Source organism: Colletotrichum costaricense, assembly GCF_030867565.1.
Source record: "Colletotrichum costaricense strain IMI 309622 chromosome Unknown Scaffold_1.1, whole genome shotgun sequence".
NCBI lineage: Eukaryota > Fungi > Ascomycota > Sordariomycetes > Glomerellales > Glomerellaceae > Colletotrichum > Colletotrichum costaricense.
In genome coordinates this window covers 4,266,648-4,286,401 of record NW_026848230.1, presented here as the reverse complement: position 1 = coordinate 4,286,401, position 19,754 = coordinate 4,266,648, and the positions used below count along the sequence as shown (strand labels likewise).

Below are 19,754 nucleotides of genomic sequence, written 5' to 3'. Positions count from 1 at the left end.
AGGTACACATGCGTTCCACATTCTACTAGAGTCAGGTCTCTCAATCCCTGTCGCCTACTCTTCTCACTATAGTCATTCGCCTGTGAATACTTAGCTAAAGTCAACAAGAGATCGACGAAGAGATACTTCCCGTGTTCGCCGCTACGTTTCAAGGGCTACGCCTAGAGAAAGGTCAAAGGCATCAGGCTCCCCTATTCGAGCGCTTATCTCCAGATTCTCGCAGTCTACATCCATCAGCTACACAGCAAAGCCTCGGTGTCTGCGTTCAATCTTTTGGACGACACGGTAGCGCTGTCGCTTCAAGTACTTTACGCTTTACACCTTGGGAGACCAAAGATTGTCCTAGTAGACCGTCCCATCTCATTGATTACGGCTATCTGTAACGTATAAGGCCAAGCAGATTTGTTTTTCGAGCGACTTTCGTGCCCTCGGACCGATTCCGGAAGCCAAATATATCCCAAGTAGATCAAAAACGGTCTTGAGCTTTTCCCACAGCGGCCGTATGCTTCCTCCGTTCTCTAAGCCCAAAGCGCAATTAGCTTTAGTCACTTCATGAAATGTTCCAAGTACGCCTACAAATATCTCATCGTCCGCCTGTCGAAGCCTTCTATTCACTTCTGAATACCTAGAAAGTGGCTTACAGAGGTATAGGGCGCAGGTCTAGGCGGCGAGGTAAATCTGGAGAAGTTGAGTGGGGTTAGATGAGGCATTTCCGGCTTCTGCGTCATGAGTCTGTGTGATTCTTTTGTACGAACACATCGAGAACGCCCAAGGTGCCTCGAAGGGTCAGAGATCTGCTGCATTGACTGCTGGTGTATTTATAGGGAACAGGAGAATGGCCACAAAGGCCTCGGCTGCTTAGTCTAGTGGAGTTTATCACGGGATATCCGTCAAGTCGGCATTTAATTGACACCGGGTCACTCTTTCTGCCTGCTTGACTTTAGACATGTCGATATACTGCGTGTATGGACATGGAAGTAGCAGATTGCCTTAGATCCAGACCATGAGAGGGATGGTTGTTGACTGAGGCCTTGACGACAGTCCATCTCCAAAAGTCGGGAGACATGAGAAACCGGCTTCAGGCGTTTTGACCAGATGAAACAACAACGGGCTCTCCTCAACTTGATCAAGCTCGTCTTGTCTACTCCGGGCCCTGCAGACGGGGAGGTTGCGCGGGGCCAGTCAGATACATCCACAAGAAGCGCCAGAGACCATCGAACGCGAGGTTTCAGTCACTGAAGCAGCCAAAGTCAAGAGGATTCGAGTCATAAGTTCGTTATTTGCTCCTAATACAATCTAAACTCCGCCCTATTTCTCCGCCGCTATGTTGTATTCATAAATCGTTACACATGGTGCTAGGCAGAAACCCCACATGTTGAGTGGGAAAAAGTGAAGTAAAAAGACACACATTTGCCCGCCCGGCAGATCCGGTTTCTCTAATGCAGCACATCCCATCCCGAAAATGATATGTTCTGTAGTCCGAATCCAAATGTAAGGCGTGCCTGTCTCGGGCCCCCCTCAAAGTTGCCGCATGTCGGCTGGGTATTCGATTTGTATGTTCCTTGGGCTCACTTGCGCTGTGTTTATGCAATGCTTAATAACGTCGGGGACGCTGACTGTCGTAGACGACCTCACGCTCGTAGATTCGCTCATCGTCGTACTTGCTGCTTGGTCCGCGGTGGTGATGGTGATGAGAAGACCGGCGGTCCCAGTCATCATGCACCCACTCCCTCTCATATTCGCGGACGCGCTGCTTGCGGAAGCGGCGGATATCGTCAGATACCTGCACCAATTCAAGCACATCGTCCTGTATTTGGTGAGTAATCTGACCGTATTAACATCAGAGGCAAAAAAAACTTACGTATTTCAGATATTGCATAATGTAGAAAAAGTATTCAGTCTCCTCGAAATCATATCCAAGCTGAATAATGGCATCACGAATGACCAGGTCCTTTGTGATCTCGGTCCACATCTCGTTGCGCTTTGATGGAGGTCCGCGGCGCGGGGCGCGGTCCTTTGTCTTCTCAATTTCGATCTCAGTCTCACGGTCATAAACTTGGAGGCTGAGGCGGTCTCGGGACTCTCGTGGTGAGGGTTCGGCGGGAAGTGGGGCCGGCGCCGAAATGGGAGCGCCGTCCCGTTCGGGAATGAACTGTGCCCGCCTCACACCGTTGTAACGCTGCCAAGTGACCTCGGCAGAGCCACCACCAACGCCATCCATACGGACACGCTCGGTACCGGGCGGGACATCGACAATGGACCAGTCTTTGGTGGCACCGTTCCAAGCCTCGCCCATCTTGCCGCGTGAGTCGATCTTGGAGGTGATGTACTCGGCTTCCTCATCGACGGGTGTGCGTGCGGCCGCAGAGTGAGCTCTACGGCGTGACCCGCTGTGGTAATGACGGTCGTCGATGCGGAGACGGTCGGTACTCACGACGAGTTCTCTGCTGTCCTGGAAAGCGGGGGATCTGCGTTCCCTACTAGGAGATCGATGGCGGCTTTGCGAGCGGTGAATGTCAATGTCGGTCCCTCTGCGGGAGGTGGTGATGTCGATATCTAACTCACGCTCCTCGGTGCGGGTCTTGGGGCGAGGAGCGGGACGAGGGGGAGGCGGCGGGCTGGGCACGCGGGTAACACCTGGATGCATTAGACCTCGCGGGGGTCTTATTTCCTGCAGTTTGTCCTTGTACTCACCATGATCGATGTCTCTGTAGTGCGTAATGACTTCTCTTTCGATCGTGGGGCCACGAATGACCTGAGGTTGAGGCGGTGGTGGTGGCGGTGAGGGCGAGGGGGAGGGAACCCGCTCTCTTTCCCTCTCACGCTCGACGATGCGCACGCCAACGCGGCTGCGTTCTCTGGCTGGGGGAGGAGGAGGAGAGGGTGAGCGCTGCCTCTCAACGTATCGAGCGCGGATCATCTCCGGAGGAGGGCCGCGGGATGGACTGCGAATCTCTCGCTCGCGCTCGGTGACGCGAACTCGGGAGCGCTCGAGCTCTTGCTCATGATGAACGTGCGGAGGTGTCAAGCTGCGGGCTCTGCGTACAACCCGCTCGCGGTAAACAGGGCTAGGGCTGCGGGCGCGAGGCCGTGACAGCTCTCTTGATTCAACCTCTCTGCGGCTCAGAACAAGGGCTCCGGCTTCGGGAGGACGCTCATCGCGCAGGAAGCGGAGGCGGTCACCTTCTCGCTCACGCTCGCGCTCCCTAACACGAACATCAACTTCGTCGAAAGCAACCCGGCTCTCGGCGCGCTGGCGGCGGGGGGCGTCGTAGAAACGCTCCTCAAAGTCGTTGGACCGGTGAGCCATGTTTTGTTGGCGAAACGCAAACGGCTATTCGGTTTAGGAGAGGTGTGACGGATAGGCGTCCGTGAGTGTTTGTTTGTGAGGTTATATGAACAGGTGGGATGGATGGCGGGGTAGTAAGCCGGTGTAGTGGTGATTGTGTAGCGCAGGTGATAGCGTGAGCGTTACCGACACTAGAGAAGACGATACACCAAGATCCTGCGCAAACAGAAAAGGCGACGCTGGAAAGAGGATGAACCAAACGTGTATTGAAGCGCTGGGACTGAGCGACGCACGACGGATGGTAGTGGAAGAGGTACTTTAATCTGAGGCCGAGCCTAGAGCTGCGCCGGCTGGGGAGGAGGGGGTAAAGAGAAGGGGTGAGTGAGTGAGAAAGAGAGAGAGAGAGGTGAGAGGGAAAAGAGTCAGAGTAGGAGCAACGTCGTCATACCACAGTAGGAGAGCCGGGTATGTATGTATGTAGGACGTAGGTAGGCAAGTAGGCAAGGTGGTATGTAATTAAGACAGCCGACAGGTGATATAGGGCGGCACCAGCAGGCTGTATGTGTGTGGTCCTTGGAGGTTCGTGGGGGATCTCTCTCGGGCCTTGGTGGATGGGGACTGGGAGTGGAGGGGGAAAAGAGAGGGACGGGAGAGAGCAATGGAAATGGGAGGGGTTGGCCGGCTCAAGAGACGAAGGCCGTTCTTGCTCACCACAGGCTTATTTCACATAGCGGGAGCGGTCGAGGTCTGTCAAGTTCGAGTCGAGGCCAGTCCCAGCTGTGGGCAAGCGCCGCGCGGTGAACCGCTGTCACTGAGCAGGGGTATTCCCGACGTTTTGTCTATGTTGCTGCGGGAAGCGGGACGGTAGGGATGCCGTCGCAAAGAGAACGGAGGGTGTCGAGGCCCTGTTAGGACTCGCGTGTATACATTTAATTTAGGGCAATTTGGGCCGAATTTGGGATTTGAAAGTTTGCGGACGGCAGTATTCTACAGACTATGATATTCTGATGTCAAACTTTGTGTTTGGAGTTGCATGTGCGGCGTTAACAATGGATGCCCTATCGCGAGCCCTTGACGATGGTCGAGAATGCCCAGTCAAATAAGGTAGAAACGGAAGAAGATGGGGAAAATGGAACAAGGCTCCAGCGATCCGGGAATCAACGATGCAGGCTACGCTACGTTGGGCTGGGCCAACAAAAAGCAAACGGAAAGATGTCGATAGGTTACGACTTGCAGCTGGAGACGGGCGAAGCATATTGGTAAGGTAAGGTTCGGAGCAGATGGTGATTGATGACGGGCAGCTGATGGTAAGCCGAAGGAAAGGCATGGAAGATGCAGAGAAAGGCGATCTTGGGACTTGTTCCGTCTTCTCATTCAGTCAAGTCGTCAATCATCCACTTGATTGCATCGGGAGGCATCCACTTGGGCGCTGGCAGTGGCAGTGGTGCAGCTAAGCTGAGGAGTTGCTTCCTGGGCATTCATTGGGCTGACAAGAAGAGGGCAAATGGGCGCCTGGTTTCTCACCGATCTCTGGTGCCCAATGACTGCCTGCCTGCTTGACTTGTGACTCGCAGGCTGGTTGCAGGAAGTATACTTTACCACTCCGTACAGCGAGAGGCATCTTGATATCCCGCATCTCTTCTACAGCTTGAGTGTCCGCCCGAGGAAGCTTAGATGTTCCGGAGTGGCCGTTGTGGAAGGAGTCAAATCTGGGTACGTAAGGAAAGTATCGATGTGATAGAAATGGCCTCGACTCCTGCCTCGCCCTTCTCTCATAACCGAGAAACCTTGCTTTACTTACTTTAAGATACCGTAAGGTACGGCAGGCGAGATAGAAGACACGCCAGTCGAGGCCGTCACTTCCAGTCCTCGAGGTGTCTCTTTATTGCACACAGACAGCCTGGTCCGGCTGCTTCCACCAGCGTTCCATCGTGTCTCTCGATGACACCCCAAGTTTAGGATGATGGAGCTCTGTGTCCCTGGCAAGTCCGCCGCCAAAGTACGCATGAAGTTGGCTTGAGAACCTCCAAGACCTGATTTTAGATCATATTGTATCTCTGCTATTGCTTGGGAAGTCCGGTTGAAACAGGGGACGGCGAGAGTTAGGAAAAGCTCTTAATTGTGGAAGGATGGCGGGAAGACGAAGCTAAGACGATGGGAAAGTGGAGCTTAGACTGGCTGTTGTCCAACTTTTCTCGCTCCTTCTTTCCAATCATTCTTTCCCATCCTCTATCCACCAGTCATCGTCACTAGTCACCATGTCACTGTCACAAGCACACTCTGGATTTCCAAAAGGCAAGAGGGGACGGGAAAGCTCTTGACGACTCCGTCTACACAGTAACTTGACAGCTGCTCGCGCCTTCCCTGCATTTGGCAGTACCGTCCAGCCAGTGTCTCCCCTCCCACCTTCCCTGCGGACCATTCCCCTCCCCCTCCTCTTTCCCCCTCCATCCGCTGTGCCCAGCCCCGTCACATTCGCACCTGCTCTGAAAACTCATCGCCAGAAAAGGCACTGACGCAATCCTGCATCTACCCCGGCCGTCGCTCCTTCCCTTCCACTACTCCGTATGTACTGCATTGCCGCATTTCACCATTCACCTTACCTTGACCTTTCTGTCGGCTCTGCCCCGCCCTCTGCCCACTTTTGCTTCTCCTTCTTACGCCAAGACATTCCTTGGACACCAGCTGTAAAGACAGAAAGAATCGCTTGCAATTCGTGCTTGCCGTCCCATGCGATGCCACTTATGGATTCCCGACAACTGCCGGGCCTTCTCCCTAGAACAAAAATTCATCCTGTTCTATGCCTAATGTTCCCAGTTCAACTAGACACTTTCCATCATCACGTCGCATCCGTTCGTCTCGCAAACTGCGAGCTGCCTTACATTGAGCACAACCAACTTCTCGAGGCTTGACCTCCATCGCAAATGAACAACCGGGAACAGCTACCGCCCAATCAACACCGTGACCGCAGAGGAAAACTTCGGCAACTGAACAGTCTAAGCCATGTGTCGTCAAATAGTTCCCGTCAATTCTCCGCAGTTAGGCTTAGGTTCGGCTCTCACCGACTGTGCCAGGATATCGCTGCTCCAGTCACAGCCTGATCGTCAGGACCGACCCATCACTCACGCCCAAGGACTTCCACAGTCTGACTAGCTGGTAGTTACGAATATGCTCGCCCAGTCTTCCACCCAAAGCTCACTCTGAAGGGAAGCCAAGAGAGGTCGCCTTTGATTCGCCCGCTTCCTACCCTCAATCCCTCAATTCGGACCTTGGAGACATGCCGGAACAGCCATCCCTGATTGGACCGTCCCGTCGTCCCGGAAGACCCTTGAGAGAGACATGCCATCACCCGGGCCGTCCACGCGATGCTCCGATATGGAGTAGCCTCCCATACCATCTTGAGACATGACCTGGTCTTCATACACCACAAATTCCATCTCTGCCTTTTCGGGACGACTTCAGCCTTGAACACCACCCTTCTCCGGTAGCAGCGAGCTTCGTCTTGACTTGGCACTAGTCACTGTTGGAACATGATACTCTAGTTCCATCTGAAGCTCTGAATCCCCCGGACGTCGACCATCATGCGCTCGCCATGGTTCGCTGCACCCAAGGGACCCGAGTTGTGTGAATATCATTACGAGTACTGAAGTTCACTCTCTCACTATATCGAGCTCGACATACTTCAGGTCTTCCGACTCGATGCCAATCTTAGCAAGTTCGCATACCTTCTCAATTATTCATGCCCCAGCTTGCGCACCACGAGACACATGGCCAAGTGTTCGGGTACTCCCAGAGTCACGCAGGGATCGTTTGGTCGTCTAAGCCGGCAGCAATCAAATTGGACAGGGAGAGACGACTTGCTAAAATCGATGTATATTTGACACGCCCTGACACAATATCACTGGACCTGCAGCTGCCCTCGGGCAAGTGCCTTTGGCGCGATTCGATAATATCTTTAATCATCATGGTCGTTAATCACTACGTGGCTTCATTATTCACGGCTTCGTTACTTCTTTGTTGCCGCTTCTTGCGCCTCTCTCCAGCCTCCGATACTTCTTCTCGCTTTATTTTGTCCTGTTGCGTCCATTTCTCTCCAATGGCCCTCGCCAACGAGCTCGTATCTTTCGCCTCCATTGGCTAGTTCTTGCGGTGCGGTCGTATCCACCGCATCTGCCTCGAGTATTTCGGTGCCGTGTTTCTCATTCGGCGTCTCGGGACCCCACGTCAAGTTTCCGAATTCCGTATATGGGCCCACTCCGCCTTCGCCGTACGGTCCCATTTGAGCAACAGCTTCGGCTTCCTTCAGACGAGCTGCCTCGGCGATCTCGGCTGCCCGTTGCCGCCTTCTCCGCACTAGAAGGAGGATGATACCTCCAGCAAGCGCAACAACCCCACAAGAAACGCCGATCCCTATGCCAGCCTTAGCTCCTGTTGATAAGACAACTGGTTTCGCTGTGGCCGTCGATGAAGCTGAAGGTGTTGCTGTTCCCTGGGGCTCCTCTTCGACAGCCTTTGTTGCGTTGAAGCTGGGGACTACCACGGCTTGTTTCCAAAGACCATCTTCAGCATGGTATAACTGAACCAGGCTACCGTTTGACTGGTACCATATCCACGCTTCGCTAGTGTCAAAGTTGCTTGTTGTCGCGAAAGAGCCACTCGCAACATCCGCAGCAGGCCAGAGGCGCGCATCCTGGTCGGGCATAAGCTTCCACTGCCAATCGATGTTCGACATTTGATGCAGCTTCGCGTCGGATCCCAGGTAGAAGATGCTGCGTACATATGCCTTATCCACCGTTGCGCCTAGCGAAGTCAGATTACTTGCGAAAGCCGGCATGGTGAAGTTCGGAGTAAGCGTCGAATCGAGGTGGATATCGGCTGCTTTCGTCGATTCATTTGCGTTCCCCAGGAGTGGGCGAGGCAGTGTAGCTTTGCGATGGTCAGCATGTAAATCACTCACAACAACAATGGGGAAAACGGACCAAGATGCCACGTCTCGTCCTTGAAAAACCTCGATATTTCAATATTCTCCGAGTCTCTGGGAAAGACAACAGACATGTTGAACTGCCCCGAGTGTACCGATGTCAAGGCCATTCCTCCTACGGGGTCCTGCGAAATTGGCCCCTGCAATTTCCAGTCGGTCTTGGTTGTGTACGATAAAACGTTGACTGTCTTTGCTTCATCGTGGAAGAAGACACGATACCCGTCATCCGCACCCAGTAGCTCGACGGCTAAGCCGGTCTGGTTGTGTATGGAGTCGAGTCCGGCCGTTGCGGAGATGACGTACTCGCCCTTGATGGCGTAATGGCCTGTATCGAAGTTGCAGGTGAAGTAGCCGTTCACAATGGAGTTGTCCTCGGCCTGGTAGAATATCGAGGCCTGAATGGAGAGGTCAGTTGCGACGTTTCACATTGTGAAGCCAGAAGAGACTTACAATTGTCGTCTTCTTCGGCACATCGTACCATCCAGCAGCGGCAATAGAGGTGCCAAGTCTCGGCTTTCTCTGGAGAAGAAAGATGTTGAGCCCATCTGTTGGCAAGATGGGCGTGGAGTTACTATTGCAAGCGGTGTACCGGATGTCGCCCGTCGCAGGGTCTTGCAACGCCAGATGGGGGCTCAGCTCCGTCCACCATGCCGTAAGACACGATACTGGGGAGGACAAGACGAGCAATACCCCCAAGAGAATTCCAAAGGATCTCGCCATTATTGACAAGAATGCCACATGGAAGCCGGTGAACGTAGACGGCTACGGCGAACGACCGCCAAGACTATCCTAGGAAAAGTCTGAGTTCTTGCTGAACGCGATTCAACTTCGCAAGAGGGACTCGGTAATCTCGATAGGCCGGGACCTAATAGTCGTGGTGGAAAGTCGACACGCGCAAAATAAGGAGACGCAAAGGAGTTGGTTGCCGCTCAGACTCGGGGATCGCTGGGTTTATCACCATCAGCCCCATGCAGTTTTCCGGCGGGGATGTATTGAACCGGGCTTCCGTGATGCTCAGTTGCATTTCAATCCCAAGTCGGGAAGCTCAACCGCAGCAACCTGACTTGCAGTAGCGTGACCCCCGGAAGAACCTACAAGGCAAAGGGTCCCTTCGTTCTGCCTCCACGGACGACTTGAAAGCTCGTTGGCTCAGAGACATTTTCAGCCCGTTTGTTGATCTACCCATGTCGCTGACACAGCCATCGGTCTGGGAAGTCGCGTGGGGCGTTCGGGGGTAAAGACCGGCCATTGGACAGGCAGGCAACGCTTATGAAGAAGACATTGACAAATAAGGCCTATGCCGCGACCAAGGGACTTGAACAAAGATACCAGCCAAGCCTAAAGTGTGATAGAGCCCGCATGGGTTTGGCTTTAAGAGTTCGGTTGTGGCGTTGTCGGTAGGGCTTGGTGTGCTTGCAGTTTGCTTGATCCAGAGCCAACAAGATGTCAACGCCCGTATAGGTACAGCTGATCACGACAACGGCGGTTGACGAGATATCCGGAGGGGGCCATGTGCGGCTGCCTAGGCCTGAGGACTATGCCGTCGGCACAAACCTCGAAGATGCCCTCTCGCTCATCAATTCGTTCCCTGGAAAGAACACTTGCTGAAAGGCGACGAAGCTGATCTACAACTCTCTTAGTCTGTCAAGGGGCACAACACAACAGAACCAACCTCCTCGTGAGCTATGAAAAAGGAGTCAAGGACCGAAAACATGGGATATCGCCCAGGGTTGGGGGCCAGAAAGGCCTTTTTTTTTCCCCAATGGTCTCTCGCTTCGGTTTACCTCCTTGGAACGAGCTTAAAGCCTGCGCTGCAACCCCAGCCCGCAAATCTCTCCTCCGAGTTTAGGGGAAACCACATTAAGATGGGGTGGGCCACAACCACTCCATACAGTACATCTCGCAGGTGGTGCTTACTGAGCGCCGGCCCTTCCCCACCGCGCGAACGACCAGGTTCGCCCTAAACCTTGTGGCTTTCATCGTCAACTCTAGTCTCGCGGGCGAGCGAGCCTACGACCATGCAGTCGTGCGATATCTCATTCCTTCGGGCTCTGACGGTACTTTGGTTTCTAGTTTGAGGCTGGAATTCGAGACGGGGGAAAATCATTCCGCTGAGTCCCGGAGTTGCCCATACGAAAGGCACAGACAATTTGGCCACATGTCTCCTCGCGCCTAGTAATCAACGGCCCCCAATCCGAATCCTTCAGCCGCAGAGAGCCTGATTGTTCACTGGTGAAAGGGGCGAAGTAGAGACAATCTTTGCTTCTTTTTGCTCACCTCCAGATCCTCAGCGTTCTCGTCTATTCTGACTGAAAACCGGAAACTCCTCTGACCACTTTGGCAATTCCATGGTCAGAGATGGACCGCTACGCGCTCAGCAGCGGCTGATTGATGCTCATTGAATAAGGGGCCAGTGAAATCACTTCACATCACATCAATACCAACCGCCCCTTGTCACTCTTCTTCTGACATCAGCCCAGCGCAGCATTCACTAACTTACCCAGGTAAGCTTATCTATTGTGCCATCCGGATTTCAGCCACTTTCCAAACGGGAAGGATTTCCCCTCGTTCGTTTCCCAAGGGGGGGGGGGGGGGAAGAGGTGTGCGTGAGACTGTGAGTGAGGTCCATTGGAGCCTCGGGCCACTGACTCCCGTCGCCATGTGGCCAACGTTAACCCGTAGCCTACAACGGTGTGTAACTTGGTTTCCCCCGGCTCCGGGAGATCAATGGTTCTTTGAGATGACGATTCGGACTGTGTTCGGATAAAAGGTAAGCGGATAGATAGGCTATCATGACCCAAGATCGCCCGTGAGCCAAACCTCGATCAGTACGTAACTGGCTCGATGAAGAAACCACTCGCAGGATTCAGCACACATCTTGAAAGTTCGCCATTGCGAGGCTTCCAGGTTCCGGGATCCGAGAGCATGGGGGGACACATGGGAAATGGGACGAGAAGTGCGGATGGAAAGGGCTCATAGTTCATCCGAACCGAGCCATATCCGTTCGCCATCCATAATCCCGTTTTGTCTATAAACAATTCTCGTTTTGTACCTATCTATCCGTACGAAGCGTGGAATACGCTTTCATCTGTACCTGCACGGCACCCACAATCTCTCGGACTGATTCTCCACGCCTCGGACTTGGGATGGGCGGCCGTTGAGACTATTACTAGTGACTAGAGTCTGGACGGCTGTGAGGTTCTAGACCAAGGTTCCTAGGGTCGGAGATGTTGCCCCGAAACGGGTTCGATACTCTTTCGCTTTACCACGGTAGCAAGGTTACAAGGTCGAGAGGGCCTGACGACCGGGTCACCTTGAAGACGGAAAAGTTCAAAATCCCACTCCAGCCAGTCTCACGGGCCATGCAGTGCGGGGAGAGGGAAGCGATATCGTCTAGTCTAATAGAAAATGCATTTCATCAAGTTTCCCTAGGTAATAATCAAAGCCAAACCCCGACGCGCCACATCTCCCCAGCTTGAATCAAGTAGCACCCTTTCCTTTCCCATTGTATTTAGTTTTTTCTCCTTGTATTAAAGTAGCGCTTATTCGCTTGCACCTTGCCAATTGTCTCTTGCGGTGACTCTCAATCGTCGAGGCCTCTCTTGACGTCCTTTGCCTTGAGGCCGGTGATTGGCTTCTCCGGTGTGTGGTGGAGAGGTCTGCCGGACAACATGTTGACCACATCGCCCATGTGCGCCCAGTGAACGTTCTTGGGCCGACGGTTCTTCCAGTCCGTCTCGTGGTCCTCGAGATCCCAAATGGGCGTAAATGTGACGCTGGCACCCTTGATACCAATGACAGAGGCGCTCATGGGGTCCCTCTTACACCTGTTATGCGACTTGGGACGGAACTCCTCGAGGTGCTGCATGCACTTGATCGCCAGTCTGACGGCACGACATCTGTCCATGGGCGAAGGAACGCCACCCTGCTGGACGTGTCCGGGGATACTGTCGCGAGATTCGAATCGGCCGCGTGCCTCCTTGCGGATGATGTCTGCGATGAGCTTGGCGTTGAACACATCGTCAGCCTTCTCGTTGATGAGGATCAAGCGTCCAGATGACGACTGGCCCTTATCCTTGGAGAAAATTTCACGGAGATGGCGAACGTCAGCGGCCAGCATCTCGAGGTCCATGCCCTCCTCTGGCGTGTAAACAGCGCTCGCGCCGACGCTGAGACCGGCAAGAGTCGCGATGTATCCAGACTTGCCACCTTGTGTCTCAACGACAAACACACGGCGACGCGTGGCGGAAGCGGACTGCTTGATCTTGTCGCAGTACTGCACAAGCTCGTTCAAGCAAGTATCGGAGCCAAGAGAGTATTCTGATCCAGGAACGTTGTTGGAAATCGTAGCTGGCAGGAGAACCATGGGAATGCACAGAGAGGGGTAGAGCTCTCTGGCCTTGCGCAGTTGCGAAACGGCGTGATAGGCTTCGAAGCCACCGACGAGGAACAAGCCATCAAACTCGTACTTTTCAATCAGATTGGCAATGAGCTCCATGCCCGACTCTGCAGGAAGTTCTCGATTGGTACCGATTTCCGATCCTCCCTTGCTGGCCCAGCTGTCAACCTCAAGCCAGTCGAAAGGTCGCACGGCACCGACGGGCTTATCGCCATGATGCCTAGCGAATCCGGCAAAGCCATTGTGAATGGCGACGGGTTCATGGCCGCGCGAAAGACAGTAAGCAACACCAGCGCGCACAGCAGCGTTCATACCACCAGCAGGTGCGCCAACATTGATGAAGCCAATCTTCATTCTCTGCGAAATTGTTAGTTTTCCGTTTTCTCTTGTAATCGAAGCTCAATTGACAAACCTCCTTCTCCGGCAGATGGTGGTCATCCACTCTGACGTTTGTGGTCATCATGTAAGAGCTGAACATCTCGGCAAACTCAGTGTCACGGAGGCCCATTGCCTTTTCGAACTGCTTCTCGTCAACCGCCTTTGCAACCTCCTTGGTATCCTTGACAGCCTGCATCAGTGGCTTGCGGCAGATTTGGTTTTCGTTGATGGCGATGAAGCAGGTCTCGGTCTCGGGGGTGGCCTCCAGAACGGCCTTGACGGCCTCTACACCCTGGAGGGTAGCCAGCATTCTGTCGTAGGCGACGGCCGTACCGCCACGCTGAACGTGACCGAGGGTTGTGATGCGGGTGTCCAGAGCAAGCCCGTTCTTGTCTGCGAGCAGGTCCTTGACCATTTCGGATGTGATCTTCTTGCCGTTGCTGTCGTTGGCGCCCTCGGCAATGATGACGATGGTCTTGCGCTTTCCAAAGCTTCGGTGCTACATCCTGTCAGCGTCGTCTTGACTACTATTAGTGCTAGGTTTTCTGGTCTTACTCTCTTCACAATATCACACATTTCTTCCTCCCAGTTCTCCTCCCTAGGCTTTTCAGGGATGAAGATAAAGTCGGCACCTGTCGCAACGCCGGCCATGAGAGCTAGCCAGCCGCAATGACGGCCCATGACCTCGATAACGAAAGCTCTCGAATGGGACGAGGCCGTGGCTTCAATGTAGTCGACCATTTCGCAGATGCGCTCGAGGGCAGAGTAACATCCAATGGTGGCATCGGTGCCTGACATGTCATTGTCGATTGATCCAACCAAACCAACAATGTTGAGGTGTCTGTAGGGGTCAACCTGCTCCTTCTTGAGCTGGCCGGAGGAGACGAGCTCCTCAATCAAGGAAGGCCATTCGGCGCGGAACTTGTCAGCACCAGTGAGGGAACCGTCACCGCCGCAAATAATCAAAGCATCAATTCCGTTGAGAATCATGTTCTTGGCAGCAGTCAAACGACCGGGTCGTTCGTAAAAGGCCATGCAGCGGCGGGTTCCAATCAGAGTACCGCCCTGGCCAAGATAGTTGCGCACATCACCCCATTCCGCCTTTTTGATCTGGTCTCCGCCTACTACCAAGCCTTCGTATCCGTCGTAGATGCAGTAGGGTTCACATCCCATGTGAAGCGCGGTTCGGACTACGGCGCGGACGACGCCGTTCATGCCTGGGGAGTCACCTCCCGAGGTCATGATGGCAATCTTCTTCTTGGCAGCTGTGGGAGCCATGGCTGCGGCGGAGAGTAGCTGTGGTGGTGATGTTCGTAGGTTGTCGAGGCCTCGGAGTCAATGGGGGGAGGGAGGCGGAGGAGGGCGGAGGTGACCGTATACAGGGTCTAAAGGTCCGTCGGTCGAGATTTGGCGTGGAGGGGATACTCTACGGAGCTGGAGGTAAGATGTTCAAGGGATGATGGTACGAGCTAGCCGGCCGTCTGCGGAATCAGGGAGGGAGAGGCAATAGGAATGTGAGGCAGAGAAGATGGAGGAGGGAGGGAGAGTGAGAGAGGAAAAGATCATGAAGTTCCAGGCGAGACGAGGCAGGCGCCAAGTGCTTGGAAGAAGCTGTGTGGTGGTTGGAGCTTGGACGTGGAACAGGAATAGGTCGAGGGGGGAAGCTGCGAGACACACTTGGCCGGGCTTGGAGGGGGATGCCGCAGAAAAAAAGGCCGTCTGGTGTGCCAGATAATTATAGCGTGGGACACCTCACGCTTCGCACTACGCAAAAGATGACCAGACAGGTTTAATGGCGGGGGACCGAGTTCGCCGGAGCCACTTTGAAGCACCCGCACCTCGAAAAAATAGCAGAAAAATCACACTTGGAACGGGGGGTCAGATGCCTTAACCTGGAAAGTTACCTTACCTCACTGGACCTCAGCTCACCAAACGTAGGTTCCCTACCTGGTACTTACCTCGAGGTAATCCACCCATGATTCAACCCCTCCATCCTCCCCCAACAGCGAGCCCGCGCAGTGACGTTGAGTGCCCTCCAAAACAGCCCGCCCAGCTCTTATCGGCTCCTTATCTTGGCGCGGGGGAGCTTCAGGTCAGCCAAGCCCACCTCACAGAAATAAAACAGTCCAAAAGCCGCAGAGGCCGCACAGCATCGTCACAGGAGCAGGGCACCGGTGTCACAGCGAGCCTATGGAAAACCGTTCACGTTGCTGAATCAGGAACGATGCAACGGTCTTACTGGCCAGCCCGGTCACAGTAGACTACCTAGGTATTACTTACCTGACGTGTTTCTTCAGCTGAACCTGCTGCGGGTAGTCGATCAGCGATGTGTTGCAGAAGCTTCTCCAACCGCAACCGTCTACAATGGTGCTGTCTGTCCACCTAACTCTGGATGGCTGGCTTAATCGCTCATTTGCTGCGACAATAGCAGTGTGTCAAGCTATTTCGCGCTACACCCATTGGTGAGTGAGGGAAATACTGGGAATATTGCAACTGGAGTCTCAATCCGTCGACTGACTGGTGACTGGTCTCCTTCGTGTGTTTTTTTCTCGCTCTTACTCCGGTCGCCGGTGAGGGGTTTAAACCACCAAGCAAGGTTCAGTCGGCCTCTTCCAGCGTCCCATCTCGGGCTTATTCTGGGCTCCTTGCACAAGTCGCACCAAAATCCACCTCAGTTGCCAGGTCCAGACTTGCACCAACTTACCAATGGATCCTTTCCAATTGCCCCTCCATCAAGCTCCAGTGCGGGGCTGGCCGACGGCCGGTGCAAGAACTCGATGAGAATGTTAGGCAGTCCATGAGGTGGGTGCTGGTTTGTCTGTACGCCTCTTTTTATTAAAATCAACAACACAATACTGCGTAGAGAAACATACTATCGCATGTCATGGTCTAGACATAGCTGGCCCATTCCCCATATGCCCGCTTCCTCGTAAGAGCGCTTCATGCGGCTTTATCTAGGCTGCGCGCCTGTGCCTGTAGCTCTATGTGAACACCCAAACTACATTCATTACTTTCGTCAGTCGGTCCATCAGCCAGTGACTCGTTCACAGTGGAGGTCCCGTCTCTCACAGGGATGCAAGGATTAACCTCCGAAGTCCCGGCGACGGCGACGACGGTGAATCTTTCAGATCAACATATCAACTCATAAGTCGTCCGATATCTATGCTCATCCAAAGTGGTGCAATCAGACATCACGATATCATCAAGGCGAACTCGAGATATCTCGGCCTCATTATTCAGCACTTCCGCCGAACCTTGCATTTCTACCATCGCGACCAACGTCACCGCTGAATACGTGGTAAGATCATGAGGACTTTGAGCTGTATCCAATCCGGAATCACGCAAGACCAACTTCACTTCACTTTGATGTTTTCCAGCCCTGAACATTGTGAGCTGGACGTCATTAGGTGTGGAGTTGCCGGTTTGGCATAGCCCGCATTGAGTTAAGCCTCATCGTCGTGTTCGTCGACTCAGAATTGCCGGTCGTCAGTCAGACTGAGTCGACGGTGATCGCACACACTTACACAGCACAAGTCATGCTAGAGTCCTCGATGCAGCGTCTCTATTTGGCAGCGATATCTGAGTTAAGCTTCCAGATCAGTTGGATCACCCCCGAGAAAGCCGAACCACGGTCGCGCAGGAATGCCGAGATGACCTGCTTCCGATCTTCCCGTCGTATACCTACAGACTAGTTACTTTGCAATGAATCTGCCATGAGATTCCGAGGTCCCTTTGTCCGATCAGTTCTCTCTTAGACCAAGCGATGATAATGAGTATTCTCATGACTGCTCGCAAGCCTATGCGATGACATCAGGCACCTTAGATCTTGGCGCATCCCACTAAGTGTAATTTGTAGCTGAATCAGGAGACTATGGATTTTTCTTCTGTGAGTGTGATTTAAATTCGAGAGGTGTGGCCGACACGGTTAATTGGCAGTGAGTTAAACTCGGTCATGCTCGGTGAGTTGGTAGCTTCACCGAAAATGCGCACCCTTTGGTCGCTCGGTGGAGCTTAGACCGGCTCGGTGGCTCCAACCAATCCATAGCTCTTGCTCTCATTCAACCACCAGCCTTGCACTACAGCCTTACCACCATTCGCGACGCAAATTCCCTTCCACGCCATGCAGCCGTCCTGCGCATTATAGTTTCCTGATCCGAATCTCTGAACACACCCACTCAAGATCGACGCGCGACCCCGAATTGCTCGCCATGGCGTCGGGCAGCTCCATGCCCTTCTCTTCCCTCCACCCCGTACCCACAGGCGATCGCAAACCAAAGAGCCTCGGCGAGTTCATTGCCCGCGTACAGGCGGAGCGTGGCTTCCGAAACGTCACCGAGGAAAGTCTAAAGGAGGAGGTCGAGAATAAGAAAAATGGCGTCGGCGAGGTGAAGGAGGAAGACACGACAATGGCCGAGGGAGACGAGGAGGACGAGGAACCACCAGATGCCGGCGCCGCGAGGATGGAAGTGCTGAGGAATATTGAGTTGGTACTCCCAGAGAAACGTCATTTCCCCGGAAATTCTTGGCTAACAGTGCGTCGTCAGTACCGCGCAAAACGCGGCTTTAATGACTCTCGACTTCGTCTCATTATTACTCTCGAAAGAAAGCCCTGCTCAGGCAGGTGTCACACTCTCTCAGCAATTGCGCGACTGGACCGGCATAGGAACCCTCGGTATTGCGAAGCGCGAAGACAACGAAGAACAGAAGCAAAGGGATGCCGAGAAGGCAAAGGACAACCGCGACGTGTCTCTGGGTTTGGCTTTGCTCGACATCGAAAAGACAAAGGAGTCGGCCGACAAAGCGGCAACCCACTTGAGCAGGGAAGTGGAGCGTGAAGCAAAGTATTGGGGCGAGGTGCTGTCAGTACACCAGGCGGGATGGTCTATGTGCAGGCTGCCTGCGGAACGACATACCCTTGGCGTCAGATTCGGATTCTCAGAAGGCAGGTGACTCCGTCCCCTTCTCGAGTATCGGACAAAGCTGACCATGCATAGCATCACCTGAATTCAGGAATAGCAGTCTCGCGCCATTGCGACGCGGAGATGACGGCTCGGCGCTTCTCCAGCACGGCCGCGTCGGTTCCGGCTGTCAACGCCTCGCCATCACCGTAAGCAGATCGGGCGAGCCGAGCGGCCGTCTTGCTGTTGGGGCCTCCGTACCCGACTCGGCCTTGCTACCAGATCGCGTCCTCGAAGCCCGCAATACCATCTTTGCACAAGAGCTCTGGCATGAGCTTCATCGTGAAGCACACTCCCTCGCCTCGTACGGGGTCCGCGCGGATAACAACTCCATCAACTTCCACCCCAGCTCAGGACCAAGTTTGACGCTGGAGCTCGAAACTCTGGAGGATAGCGCCGCCACCGTCGGCGCATCGCCCGACAACGTCCTTGCCGAAGCAACACATCTCGGTCTACACATCCTCCTCAGCCACGCTCATCGCCTAAACGAGCTACAACGACTGCGGCCAACGCCCCCTCACCAACGTCGCAACCAAACACAAAACCAGTACCATCTCCTCAGACCCATCATCGCCAAGATTCTCTACGACCGCTCCGTCGAGCAAGTCACCAGTTTCGCCGGCGACCTCACCCGCGTGCTACGACAAGCCGGCGTCGACGCCGCCTCCTTCACCCTCAACACCCCTCCCTTCCCGACCGCCGAGCTGAAAAACACGTCGGGCGGTGCCTCCAACCGGCCCAACGCCTCACAAGCACTCACAAACATGCTCACATCCCCGGCAGACTTCCAGATCGAGCTGACCCTGACTCCGACCTCTCGCCTCCAGATCCGGGGCCGCACATTCCTTCTCCCACTGACAACAACACAATTCCAACTCCAACTTCTTCCCAACGTTGCAGCAGCGACAGCAGCAGCAGGAAGCGAACCGTCAAACGGCGAGCAACCACCCGCGCCGCCGCCAAACACCCTGCAATCCTCCTACCCTCCCTCTCGCGACCCGTACCCAGACATCGCCTCCGTCCAGCTCTACATCACAAACGCAGCGGCCCACGCACTCACAGACCATGCAATGTCCCTTATCCCCCCGCCGCAGCAGCCGTCCAACCCGTCTACGCCCCCTTCGGAACCCGCCCCGGCGGAGTGGATCAAGTCCGTCCGCGGTACCGCCATCCGCGACATCGATACGGAGACGCGCGAGATCCGCTTCGATATCCTCAACAGCGGCCCCGAAAGCCGGCCAACGCTGCAGATTGGCGCCGCCTGGCGCGCGGGAGATAAGCCTCTCCTGCAGCGCTGGTCTTGGGCGGCTGGTGGCGACCCGTCGTTATCGTCGTCGCAGCCTCATGTCAGTGACATCGTCGCCGCTGTTGTCCAGTCCAGAGAGGTTTAGGAGACTACCCTGGTCCGCCTATGTAGGGAGGAGGTCAAGGCTTGGTTCCTCAACAGCGAAAAGAACGAATGAAGCGAATGAGAAGCGCCTCTTCGTGCTTCGGGATCATTGGGGAGGCTCATTTCTCGACGGAACTATGTTGCCCGGTGTTTCTAGTAGTCTCGTCATCTATCCATGCCAAGAGGGTTAATTAGCTAAAGGATGCATGGTGGTAACGAGACCAAGGTAGGGTGGTCAGCTCTGCCCGCTATCATCAATAACAAGTCATTTACAGCATACTCGATAATTATCAGGATGCTTCTCTACTTCTGCCAGCCTTGTTACTGGGCTAGCCTTCACAATTGATGAGCGACCCCGT

The 19,754-nt window shown here is 54.3% G+C and overlaps 6 protein-coding genes across 6 annotated transcripts; 1 reads left to right on the top strand and 5 right to left on the bottom strand.

The window, feature by feature from the left end:
• Window positions 1-1,594: 1,594 nt before the first annotated feature.
• CCOS01_01457 (uncharacterized protein) lies at window positions 1,595-3,310 on the bottom strand (the record flags this gene model as incomplete). The annotated part of the gene is made up of 2 exons (XM_060449652.1): window positions 1,595-1,807; window positions 1,862-3,310. 2 exons carry the CDS (start codon window positions 3,308-3,310, stop codon window positions 1,595-1,597), a joined length of 1,662 nt encoding a protein of 553 aa, XP_060321090.1.
• Window positions 3,311-5,888: 2,578 nt separating this feature from the next.
• CCOS01_01456 (uncharacterized protein) lies at window positions 5,889-6,726 on the bottom strand (the record flags this gene model as incomplete). Its single annotated transcript, XM_060449651.1, has 2 exons — window positions 5,889-6,064; window positions 6,558-6,726. 2 exons carry the CDS (start codon window positions 6,724-6,726, stop codon window positions 5,889-5,891), a joined length of 345 nt encoding a protein of 114 aa, XP_060321089.1.
• Window positions 6,727-7,295: 569 nt separating this feature from the next.
• On the bottom strand, window positions 7,296-8,990 carry CCOS01_01455 (uncharacterized protein; the record flags this gene model as incomplete). The annotated part of the gene is made up of 3 exons (XM_060449650.1): window positions 7,296-8,215; window positions 8,269-8,665; window positions 8,721-8,990. 3 exons carry the CDS (start codon window positions 8,988-8,990, stop codon window positions 7,296-7,298), a joined length of 1,587 nt encoding a protein of 528 aa, XP_060321088.1.
• Window positions 8,991-11,853: 2,863 nt separating this feature from the next.
• CCOS01_01454 (6-phosphofructokinase) lies at window positions 11,854-14,325 on the bottom strand (the record flags this gene model as incomplete). Its single annotated transcript, XM_060449649.1, has 3 exons — window positions 11,854-13,026; window positions 13,082-13,546; window positions 13,603-14,325. The coding sequence occupies 3 exons, from the start codon at window positions 14,323-14,325 to the stop codon at window positions 11,854-11,856; spliced, it is 2,361 nt and encodes a 786-aa protein (XP_060321087.1).
• Window positions 14,326-15,718: 1,393 nt separating this feature from the next.
• On the bottom strand, window positions 15,719-16,434 carry CCOS01_01453 (uncharacterized protein; the record flags this gene model as incomplete). The annotated part of the gene is made up of 2 exons (XM_060449648.1): window positions 15,719-15,919; window positions 16,243-16,434. The coding sequence occupies 2 exons, from the start codon at window positions 16,432-16,434 to the stop codon at window positions 15,719-15,721; spliced, it is 393 nt and encodes a 130-aa protein (XP_060321086.1).
• An 821-nt stretch (window positions 16,435-17,255) lies between these two features.
• On the top strand, window positions 17,256-19,396 carry CCOS01_01452 (RNA polymerase II mediator complex component SRB4; the record flags this gene model as incomplete). The annotated part of the gene is made up of 3 exons (XM_060449647.1): window positions 17,256-17,530; window positions 17,592-17,906; window positions 18,058-19,396. The coding sequence occupies 3 exons, from the start codon at window positions 17,256-17,258 to the stop codon at window positions 19,394-19,396; spliced, it is 1,929 nt and encodes a 642-aa protein (XP_060321085.1).
• Between the last annotated feature and the right edge of the window lie 358 nt (window positions 19,397-19,754).